Source organism: Aphanomyces astaci (assembly GCF_000520075.1).
Source record: "Aphanomyces astaci strain APO3 unplaced genomic scaffold supercont1.4, whole genome shotgun sequence".
NCBI classification, from domain to species: Eukaryota; Oomycota; class Saprolegniomycetes; order Saprolegniales; family Verrucalvaceae; genus Aphanomyces; species Aphanomyces astaci.
Window position 1 is genome coordinate 120,506 of NW_009798267.1, and position 12,098 is coordinate 132,603.

Consider the following 12,098-nt stretch of genomic DNA (forward strand, 5'->3'; position numbering starts at 1 on the left):
TACAACTAGTACTGAGTGTAATCATATTTGTCAATATTACTTGGTTCGAGTTGGTTTGGGTAATTTTTCGCCTCTTTTCATCGGGCGGTTTTGTTGGTTCCATATTTCCTAATCCTGGAAATTAATATCTCTATGATTTGATCACGCACGAGTACTCCTGTAATTTTATTGAACCTGTTTAATCCAATCACACAAAATACCTCCAGAGTTCGATATGGGTGGAAGTAAACAAAACCTCTGAAACTTAATACGTACCAGAATCGGCGATGACGGCTCTTGAACGAAAATCGGGGGTCGACGGACACGGAGCCACACACGGAGCCACACACGTAAGCCACACACACGGGGACACAAGTAAAGAGGGAAACCTCAAACACCCGACTTTATCGATACATTGTCCACGACGAAGGATAGCTTGGGCCATTCTAGTTGGCATACCATCTACCAAGTGCGATAGGTACTTTTGATCAATTTCCTCCCATGATTGGAGGATCTGGGCCTTCAATTGGGCCTTGGTGTCAAATTGTCGTCCATGGGCATAAACTTTGCGCGCTAGAACGCCCCACACATTCTCGATCGGGTTCAAATCAGGGCTCTTAGCAGGCCAAGTCATCGTTGTCCACGGCATTCCTTCCAACCAGGCCATTGTCGACCGTGATCGATGAATACTGGCGTTGTCTTGCTGGAAAATCGCTTCCCCATTTGGCGTCAACCCACGCAGAGCACGCATTTTTGGCAAGAGATATCCCCGAAGGGTGTCTTGGTACTTGACAGAGTCTTGACGGCCCTCTAAGAACGCAAGTTCGCCCTTGTTGTGGAAACTAATTCCACCCCACACCATCACTGAGGCACCCGCTTAGAGTACGTTTCGACATCTTCTCGCAAATCATGCCAATAATACTAGCAGCCATCGGTTCCGTCCAAGTTGAACCTTTTTCATCTGTGAACATCGTAGTCTTCATTACGTCGAGCTGGTTGAGGTACCGGGCGGCGAATTCTATGCGGTCTCTTTTGTGTTGAGGGGTGAGGCGGGGTCCGGACCGGCGTTTTATATACTTAGTGAATATTGACTTTTGAAGTACACGTAGCACGGTGGTATGCTTTACTTTACCACTTAGAACAGCCGAGATCTGTCTAGATGGCATTCCCTTGCGCGTAGCGAGCCGAAATACACGTCGGATCTCACGTTTGGTCAGCTTGATGCGTGTTCCGGGTCTATTGGGCGTCGTTGGCTGTCGGAGTTGACCAACATATCTCCGCACGAGTTTGTCGCTTTGTCCGATGGCATTTGCAATCCATCGCAACGACTTCTTCAGCCCCAGAAATGCTTTGATTTGGCCTTTTTCTTCCTCGGTGATGTTTGAGCGAGCATGCCGCGTGGCATGCTCAAATGGTGGTCTGAGTACATTGAAGACATTATTGTGACACACGCAATACTCGTAAGCACTTGGATTACTTTAAAGAACTTTGATTGGCTTATAAATGTCATTTATTGGTCGAATCAAAATAGTGCGTCTATAGTTTTGTTACACCCGAAATTTCGAAAATTTGATTTTTTTCGGGATCCACAAATACTTGAGCAAAATCCTTCTGTAGAGGTGCCTGGAATCACCGTTTAAAGGTTTTTGCCTTTGATGGTTTTGAATAAAACTTCAAATTTATGACAAACTCAGCGTCTATAGTTTTGTTCCGGACTGTACTTGTGGGCAACACAGGACAGTTTGCAGAAAAACTCTACATGACTCGAGTATTGACCACTTACGAATTCTATGACTCCAGTATTGACCACTTACGAATTCTATGACTCCAGTATTGACCACTTACGAATTCTATTATTATACTACAGTGTGTCCAGAAATTATAGACGCACCTAAATTTTCTTAATCCTGTAGTAGTTCGTTTCCGGACAAAAGAGTTCGTAAAACGGCTCAAAACGTTCGTACAAGGGCACCACCATTAACGTTACAGTGACGTAATAGTTACTGTTCCTTCACATCGCCGTGGCACCCGTAGTACTTGAAGAGGAGTTCGGTCCACCGTTCGATTCGAATCGGGTCTTGGCCGTTGCGAATGTTGGTCAAAATCGCAAACGACGGCGACATCGTAACGTGAAACGTGGCTTTTTGGTCGTCGGTGAAGTCGGTGACGTCGCCCGTGAGGCAGTTCTGCTGGAGCATGACGGTCATCTTGCGCAGCTCGTGGAACCCTTGGTCTATGGTCATTCCTTGCTTTTTCGCTTGGGCGAGTACGGCATCTTGGAATGACAGCGCGTTCAGGTTCTCTTCGAGCACCACGGGTTGCACCTCGTGCTCAACGTCAAAGGGGCTCGTGACGTTCTCCGAAAAGGACTCGAGTCTCGAGACCGCCATCGTGCCATCGCACTTGGAGTACAAATCCCCGAGCAGGCCCTTGAGCTCATACGAATACCCGAGGCTGCGGACGTCTGCAAACTGGTAGTATTGGTTCGGGAGATCTCGAAAGAACTCGCCCACGAGCGGATCATTTTCAATGTTCACTACCCCAGCCGGACCCTCCAACTTCATCATGATGGGCGACGTGGGGCCCAAGTTGTGGCCGTTGCCGGTGGTGCAGCCTTGGAACGACCGCGTGTCAGTCATCTTCTCAGCCTTGGACAACCCCAGTGGCTCGACCTTGCAGTGGTAGTAGATAGTATGCAGCAAGTCCAGCGTGTTATGATGGATGAAAAACACTGGATCCATGGGCGAAACAGCCACGTTGTTCTGCGGGCCGCTCAGTGTGATGTGGATGCTCGCGTGGGGAGACGATTCGATGGCCTGTGACAACAACCTAATGCTGCCGGCCACCTCAGGGGCCAGCAGCTGCCCGCGCACGGAATCAATCGACATGTCGGTGATCATTGGAATTGACGCCCAGTTACCGCGGGGGATGCAGTGGTCGCACGTGCTGCTACTAGCCCCGGCGACCGTGCACAGATGGTTGGCCGGGCGGTTGGTCACACATGTCAGAGCAGGGTACGAGTACCCAAACAAGTTTTTGGTTGACCTCTTGCCGACCGTGGAGCCGCCAATGTCGCCGAGCACGGGCGAGCATTCCTCGATCGAGCGACAGCGCTTCGCCCGAGGTGTGTTTTGCATGGTCGCGTAGTTTTGAACGTAGTCCCAGTACGGAAGGGTGAGGCACTTGTACCGATTCCCGAGACTGCGTAGCATGTTTTCGTACGCCAGCAAGAGCTTGCGATGCCAGAAAAGAAACACGCACGAGTTGTGCGCCTCGGTAGTGCTCATCGTCTCCTTGTGGATCTCGACAAACTTATGGTACAGCCCGCGGTCCATGGCGAGTTCGATCGCGGAAATGTACGTGTTCTTCTCGGCGGCGGTAAGGGCTTCCCAGGACTTGCGGATGCGCTTGCACGTAGGTTTGGGGCTAGGTTTGGGGCTAGGTTTGGGGGTAGGTTTGGGGGTAGGCGTAGTCTTGGCGGGAGTGGTGGTTGGCGCGGGGGTCGCTTTGAGCACGACGCCAGAAACCCCACCAGGCAGCGACAACGATGCGCCTTGGGCTGACTTCAAGAAGCACACACCATCGTACCAGTTGAACGCGGTGCAGCCAGGTGTGGCCTGGCAGTCGCCGCAGCACTTGCCGGGGTTGGCTCGGTCAGTGGTGGAGATGTCGTTGCCTTCGAAGTCGACGTTGGGGATCGCCGAGCACGTGTTGGCTTGGGCGGATGTCGTCGTGACGGCCACGACGAAGAGGATACGAAGCATAGCTCGTGTGGATACCATTTTGCTGGTCGCGCAAATTGAAAAGTGACAAAAACGAATGCCACAACGTTCGTTGGCACACACAACATAAAACTGGTTCAAATGAGCATAAAGCGAAAGGTAGTGTTATGTGATGATACTATGTGCAATGTCAGAGAGATCCAGTCCAATTGATGTGTGGTCAGATAAACTCCCAAATCAACCAAACTGGACGAAACGAATGCTATTCGTCAAAATAGTTGGCCCACAATCCAATGCTAGGCAAACATGGATATGGTATAATTCATAGTTAACGTTATGTCGTGTAGTACATATTGTCCGAGGCACTTTCATTAAAACATCAATAAAACCTACACAGGTACCGTGGTGACGCCGCCACCAACATCAGCGTTACTTGTACCGTACAATAGTGTTACTGTATCGCAATTTGCAATCATCACCAACTGGGTTGTGGTTAACAGTAAAGACCCAGAAGAACTATTTTGAACGCAGAGTGGGGTAGGTAGGGTATAAATTCAAGTTCGACTGTGATGTGCAAACTGTACATCAGATAAAACTGTCACTCAAATGCGACAACATGTACGGTACTCCTGTACCTGGAAGTACTAAGAGGTGCCTTCCGACAAAGTTAAGTGCATTCCTGTAGTGGCGTTAAGCTAGCTTAGTCGTACTAACGTTAGTATAGTTGCTGCTTGTCGCGTGTCGAGATTTCGGCGGTGAAAAGTTGGTAAAATTTGGAGTTCCCCTAGAACACTGCACGATACATACATAGGTGCAAGAATGCAGAGAACAGCGCTAAAGAATGTTAAGCCAGTGCCGCAAACGAACCCAAGGACGATTCTATCATCAATCTGCCTTCCAAATCGCGATCTCATATGAGGAGTACCGAATGAAGTCGCGAACAACCAGAGCAGCGGTGATCCCATTGTCAGGAGCAATTCCACCATTAATACAGTCCCAATATTGTTTTGACCCGAAATTATTCCACATGAATCTTTCTGTAGTGAGAACAATAAAATTATGTTGTGTACTGTACAACTGTGTCCAAAATAACCATCGTTCCCTGTACATAACGCGTCACTGCGGTTAGCACCCAGTGAACCCCAAACCTCGTGCGACCTCTACCCGATGTCAAGGGTCGCCCTTCCACACGAACTATGAAGTGAGAGGGCGATGGGAAACGTCCGATTAATTCACTTGAAAAAGAACTCGTGAAGTCGCAGGTGGAAACAAACATCAATGTAATCTTCACGGCGTCAGTATGAAGCTTCAGTGTGCGGTACTACTGTATGCTAGCCCTTCTAAGCTTAACCACATTTGTTGACTAGTTTCGTGAACATAAGGTGTCAAACGAGGAACAATTCCCTCACTGCAACAGTAGTATTGTTGAAATGTAATCAAGAGCCCTTTTAACCCCGGAACCCCTGGACCCCTTGAGCTTACATCCAATGCTACTGTATTCCCGGGGTAAAGCTGAAATGAGTTGTTTTGAATTTACACTTGATTTGACTATGTGTCAGAAATGACTTGGGTTTTGTATGCCAGGAGGCCCAAATGATTACGTACCAACAGTACTGTACTACTGTTGCAGTGAGGGAATAGCTGGCCAAAGTGGGTTGACCGCGTCGACTCTGTTCTGCAACAAGGGAGAATTTTTTATGAAGTTACACCAGGTAGTATTACTAATACTACTAGTAAGCTTACTATTAATACTATTAATACTTCAAGTATATATACTACTGTAAGTCATGTGGCGCTTTGATTGCACCACGCTGTAAAGTGAGTGGCGTGGTACTAGTAACGTCTACTAGTATGTGTGTGCAATACTATAATACTAGTATTTCCCTTTATTTGACATTGCGATCCACCCACTACCGTTAACATGTAAACGGACATTGCCGTGATGTTCACAGAATTGCTGACTCCTTTCGTCACCTTCCCAAATCGCTCGTTTGACGAACTGATGATTCTGCGCTACTTGAAGGGTTAAACCGGGTATTTGCTTCACCACCTGTCGGATAGGATGTGAAACTTAATTCCTGATCATATATTTACCTATATATTTATAGAAATTTACTATCCAATCGCTACCCGTTCTATATTAGAAAGAAAACATTTCATCGCCGCATATGCACATGTGCACAAAAAATTCGACACTCGAAGCATGCGCGCATGAGCAAAATGCGGAACTTTTGTGGGTGAATACATAGGCTAGGAATGACGACGAGGGATGGGACGCATACCAACTTGTAGACTATTACACGGCACATGTGCACATCACAACCTGCACCGTGGCAGCTAACTATAGATAGCGGCATCTCATGCGCATGTGCACGCATGTGCCCGAAAAACTACAAATTCGTCCTCCACCGTCGTCGTTTTCGTCCACTGTACTTCACGTTGGTAAGAATGATTGCATGCACTACCTTCCTACACATGTGGAGTACATGATCTCCCAGTTTCAGCTCACCTTCATGCGTCACTCCCGAGAATTTGACCACCTGCGCTTGGACTTTCTGCACATGCGCACATGTGCGAGCACAGCAAGTATACAAGTCAATTTTAAAAAGATCATGCATTTCCACATGTAACGTTCAAAACCATGTAAAATAATTCAACACAAATTTCTATATAAAAAGTTGATATATTACAACATACATTGAGACTCGGATAAAATACCGTTCTAATACAAGGTGTCGGAGGAGATCTGGTAAACCGGTATACACCACCGATGTACTTGCATCCCAACATCCTCGTGTTCTCACGTATGAAATCAACACTTTGAAGTAACGTTAGCATGCTGCATGAAGGACAGACTTAGTTGACATGCGAGATAATCGCGAGTTTTCGTTCATTTCCTGCATCTCCCTGTAACACCTTGTCATTTTTTTAATTGAACCATTTTCCAGAAATTACACGAAGTCAGCTAGTCTCGCTGTGCAAATTCCTTCCTGAGATTCATGTCTCCATTAACTGTAAAGCACTGTGATGCTACATGTTTAGCTCCAGAAATTATACTGTAACCGGTAGGGAACCCCCCAGGCACCACACCAAGGGCGTCACGGCGTTTTAACTGTTACTACGGGAGTACCAGTATTGTACTGAGCTTGCAGTACAGTACTTCGTAGTAACTACACCTTTTTGCAGTTAAGTTGGACGAATGCCCGATGTATTTGGCCGTGCACCCGATATATTTGGTGGTGTGCCCGATATAATTAGCCATGTGCCCGTTTAATTTGGCCCGCCGAGGTCGTGTGCCCGATATATTTCGCGGTGTGCCCGATATAATTAGCCGTGTGCCCAAGTAATTGGCCATCTGCCCGATGAATTGTGTCGGGTGCCCGATGAAAATAGAATAACTCAAATAATTATATTCCATGGAGTGCAAATCAGTTTCAGTGGAAACATCATGTGGTTGAAGTTCGGAGGAAAACGCGCGAAGGCCTAGAATTCGAAAACTATACTTGAGTAAAGTATAGTTTAAGTTCATAATACGCGCGCTTTCCTCCAGCATTCTGAATGCTCATTATTCAAATCGCCAAGTTACGCACAGCATGGACGTCGTTGCACCCCCGCGAACTCCGGTAATACATGTAGTGCCAATTGAAGTACTAGATAACCCCCTCGGTAGCCACGAGGCTCCTACAAACGCATACCTCTTTCCGCAAAGCTACGAGTCGTCGCAGCGTTCAGAAACGACGACGACTGGAAAACCGTGGCGTTCGCCAACGGGATAAAGAAAAGTACTGCTCGAAATTAATGTTGAATCCGATCGAGAATTTGTGGTCGTCGATGAAAGCCCAAATCAAGACACTCCGGCGTGAGCGACTAGCCGCGTTCATGGGCCCACCACCGAATGGTTTGACTCGCGATGAATTCCGAATACAATATCTCGAGCGAATTGGTGAACAGGTTATCGAGGATAAGTTTCGCAGCATTATTGCATTTCTTAAAAGTTTGAATAGGGGTCGGTCGATGCTATCCGTTTGAATCGATACGCGCTACGCCTCGAATACTTTTACGGACGCGCGGAGGCCATGGACGACTTGGAAGTTGGCATGTGATGCCAAAACGAGGATGTTATGTGTATCATTTCGACTGCATTTTTTAATTGAGTTCAATTTTTAATTTGAGTTATTCTATTTTCATCGGGAACACGACACAATTCATCGGGCAGATGTCCAATTACTTGGGCACACGGCTAATTATATCGGGCACATCGCCAAATATATCGGGCACACGACCTCGGCGGACCAAATTAAACGGGCACATGGCTAATTATATCGGGCACACCACCAAATATATCGGGTGCACGGCCAAATACATCGGGCATTCGTCCAACTTTACTGCAAAATGGTGTACTAGTAGTAGTAATGATGCGGGGGTATTACTAGTGTACCAGTACATTTTAGTAGTAAGTTTCTAAACAACTTCCTTGACGTCACCGCGGCAGTTGTAGAACTTGGAGAGGATGTCTTGCCAGTGCTCGATGCGGACGGGATTGGTCCCACTTTTGATGTCCTGCAAAAGGGCAAACGACTTGGACGATCCTGTGATGTGCCACTCGGCTTTGAACTCTGGCGTAAAGTCCGCGACGGAGCCCGGCATGCAATTCTCCTGCAGCAACAAGTTCATCTTTTGCACCTCCAAGTACGCTTCGTCCGTGGTCAGTCCTTGGCTGTCGGCTTGGGCGAGGACGGCGTCTTCGAACGCCAGCACGTTTTGGTTTTCTGCCAGCACGACTGGCTCGACAACGTGGTCAATGGTCACGTTGGCATGGCTCACTTCTTGAACGCTCTCGATGCCACCGGTGGAGCTACTACTGCTTCCGCATGTGGTGTACATGTCCCCCAGCAGTCCCTTAATATCAAACGAGTAGCCCAATTGACGGGCGTCCGTGAGTTTGTAGTACTGCGTGGGCAAGTCCTTGAAGAACGACCCAATGAGCGGGTCGTTGGCCACTTCAATCGTTTGGCCCGAAACGACCAGTCGCATGCGAAGCGAGGACGTCGGCCCGACGGTTTCACCGTTGCTGGTGGAGCATCCCTGGAACGACCGGAGGTCGTTTTGCTGCTGCAAGTCGCTCAAGTTGAGCGACTCGACTTTGCAGTGGTAGTAGATGGTATGCAGCAAGTCGATCGTGTTGTGGTGCATGAAAAAGATGGGGTCCACGGGGGACATCTGGGCGTTGGCCATCGGACCGTTCAAAGTGGCATGAATCATGTTGTGGGGCGAGTTTTCAATGTTGTCCGAAACGGTTAGGATGTTGGAGCCCCCTAGCACGCTTTGGCGAACGTTGGCAATCCCCATGTCTGAAATCATGGCAGTGTTAGCCCAGTTGCCGCGAGGGGTGCATTTCGGACAAGAAGCAGAGCCAGGGGTAGTGCACATGTGGTTCACAGGACGTTGGTTGACGCAGCGGTTGCTCGGGAATGTGTAGCCAAAAATCGACCCCCGGAAAACTGACCCGCGGGTGGAGCCCCCCAATCCGGTCGCGATGGGGGAGCAGGTTTCAATCGAGGTACATCGCTGGGCTTGGGGAGTGTTTTGCATGGTCGCGTAGTTTTGGACGTAGTCCCAGTACGGAAGGGTGAGGCACTTGTATTGGTCCCCGAGACTGCGCAGCATGTTTTCAAACCCGAGGAGGAACTTGCGATGCCAAAACAGAAACACGCACGTGCCGTGCGCCTCGCGGTTGCCCATTTGCTCTTGGTGAATGAGGACAAACTTTTGGTACAGTCCACGATCCATGGCGATCTCTATCGCGGACACGAACGTTTCTTTTTCGGCAGCGGTGAGTGCATCCCAGGACTTTCGAATACGGGGACAGGAAGGGACGATTGTGGTTGTGGGTGCAGGCGTTGGGGCTAGTGTAGGCACAGGAGTGGGCTTGGTAGATGCAGGAGTAAGTTTGGGGGTAGGTGCAGGAGTAGGGACTGGGGTAGGCAGAGGTGTGGGTTTTGGGGTAGGTGGAGGAGTAGGAACTGGGGTAGGCACCAGTGTAGGTTTGGGTGTAGGTTTGGGCGTAGGTTTGGGTGTAGGTGCAGGAGAAGGGACTGGGGTAGGCACAGGTGTGGGTTTGGATGTAGGTGCAGGAGTTGGGACTGGGGTAGGTTTGGGTGTAGGTTTGGGTATAGGTGCAGGAGAAGGGACTGGGGTAGGCACACGTGTGGGTTTTGGGGTAGGTGGAGGAGTAGGAACTGGGGTAGGCACAGGAGTAGGTTTGGGTGTAGGCACAGGAGTAGGGACTGGGGTAGGCACAGGTATGGGTTTGGATGTAGGTGCAGGAGTTGGGACTGGGGTAGGCACCAGTGTAGGTTTGGGTGTAGGTGCAGGGGAAGGGGCTGATGTAGGCACAGGTGTGGGTTTGGATGTAGGTGCAGGAGTTGGGACTGGGGTAGGCACCAGTGTAGGTTTGGGCGCAGGTGCAGGAGTAGGGACTGGGGTGAGTTTAGGTGTAGGGTTCGGGGTAGGTACAGGCGTAGGGGCAGGAGTAGGCTTGGGAGTGGGCACAGGAATTGGGACTGTAGTAGGCGTGGGAGTAGGTTTAGGGGTAGAGGCGGGAGGAGGGGGGAGAGTCGTTGGCTGAGCTGTCGCGATGAGTCCTGAGACCGCCCCGGGCAACGGGTAGGAGTTACCTCGGGCATTTTTGAGGTAACATACCCCATCAAACCAGTTGTATGCTTTGCATCCTAGCGTGCTTTTGCAGTCTGCGCAACAGTTGGCGGGATCGGATTGATACGTGGCCCCAATATCTCCACCATCCAAGTCGACATCGGGAAGAATCGAACACGTCGAGTGGATTGGTTTGGATGTAGTGGGGGCAGAGACCATGCCAAGGATGCCGGACACGGCCCCTGGGAGTAGAATGGACGAGCCCTGGGCGGACTTGAGGTAGCACACTCCGTCAAACCAGTTGTACAGCTTGCAATTGGGCGTGATTTCGCAGTCAGCGCAGCACTCGGTCGGATTCGCTCGGTTCGTGGTCGAGATGTCATACCCGTCGAAGTCTACGTTGCGAAATTCCGAACACGTTTGCCCTGACACGATGTCCACCGCCAACGCCAGCACGGTTGCCGCTACTTGGAATGCCTTTGATACCATTGCTGGTGAATTGGAAATGAAGGTGTGTCGTCCGCAAACAATACGACCATATGACATCAGACTCGATATATGCAACAGTAGAAGAGCTACTAGTACTAGTAAGTGCTAACGAGCAAAGTGACATGTCGAGAGCGTCTCAAGGTCGGGATAGGCTACCCAATATGTACTAGTACTTGTATGCAATGAGTTACCGGTATACGTATAGATTGACAATGCGTCGAAATTATACAGTATTGTGTCCTGTGCCGCGATATACCGTGCATTATGATGTAATGTCCTTACTACAGTAAGGATTATCCATTTACTGTACAATAAACTACGAAGTACTACGTAGTACTAACTACCTGGTAGTACTAGTACTTCGAAGTACAGTACTGTAGTATTACAGAAGTGCTGGGAACTGTGTGAAGTGGCATGCAACCAACGGATGTCGCTCCTGGGTCGTACTCAGTATATACCACCACCACTGATTGACTTTTTGAACGTTACGATACGCTCTCAACAATGTGCGACGTTTGAAGCGATTTTGCACTTGTCATACTTGCTAGTAATTCCCTAAAAGAACAGTTTCACTGTAATCATCGCACCTGTTCCTATTACTACAGTAGTACAAGTATGTCATAGTCAAATGCAATGTAAACGAAAAATACACATTCCAGCTTGGGGTTACGGGTAAGTGCATTTCAGAGGTTAGCGATAGCGAACCACTGGTGATGCAACTTAACCGAGGGAATAGCAACACAAGAGGTCCGGGGGTTCCGAGCTTACAGGGCTACTGGTTCATTTGAAGGGAAATGATGACGTAAGCAACATTACAACTGTTGCTCTAAGGGAATTATACCTTGATACCACATGTGGCCAATGGCAATAGGGAAGGTCTTTGTATTGTTCTGCATGGTTCTGACTCGTGGCCCAAGGACTTGGACCACGAGTCCTTGGGTTTTTGACATGCAACGCACAACTACTGTATTAATAGTACCACATTCTATATCCAGTACTATTACTAGTATAAATAGTAGTACTTCTATTTCCAATGTGAATTTAAAAATCTGAAGACATCCTCATTAAGTACTGAAGACAACGAAGTTACTTGCCTTGAAGGCATAAAAAAACAGCAAATCGAATTCAGCACGTCGTTTTTAAAAGCAGATACTTAAAGCAAGACAAGTCCATACAGATAAATGGGATAGTTATCCGAAAATCAGAATGTTGATCAAGTTTGAGCGGCAAACTTGAGATGCAAAATCCCGCGTT

General features: G+C 48.6%; 2 protein-coding genes across 2 annotated transcripts; both read right to left on the reverse strand.

Moving 5' to 3' along the window:
- Window positions 1-244: 244 nt before the first annotated feature.
- On the reverse strand, window positions 245-3,761 carry H257_02254 (hypothetical protein; the record flags this gene model as incomplete). Its single annotated transcript, XM_009825806.1, has 3 exons — window positions 245-808; window positions 966-1,398; window positions 1,984-3,761. 3 exons carry the CDS (start codon window positions 3,759-3,761, stop codon window positions 245-247), a joined length of 2,775 nt encoding a protein of 924 aa, XP_009824108.1.
- Window positions 3,762-8,083: 4,322 nt separating this feature from the next.
- On the reverse strand, window positions 8,084-10,849 carry H257_02255 (hypothetical protein). Its single transcript, XM_009825807.1, has one exon. The coding sequence runs from the start codon at window positions 10,842-10,844 to the stop codon at window positions 8,163-8,165; it is 2,682 nt and encodes an 893-aa protein (XP_009824109.1). The 5' UTR covers window positions 10,845-10,849; the 3' UTR covers window positions 8,084-8,162.
- Between the last annotated feature and the right edge of the window lie 1,249 nt (window positions 10,850-12,098).

What these genes read in the sequence shown, in the direction of transcription:
- H257_02255 (XM_009825807.1), bottom strand. Translation starts at nt 10,844, where the DNA reads ATGGTATCAAAGGCATTCCAAGTAGCGGCAACCGTGCTGGCGTTGGCG.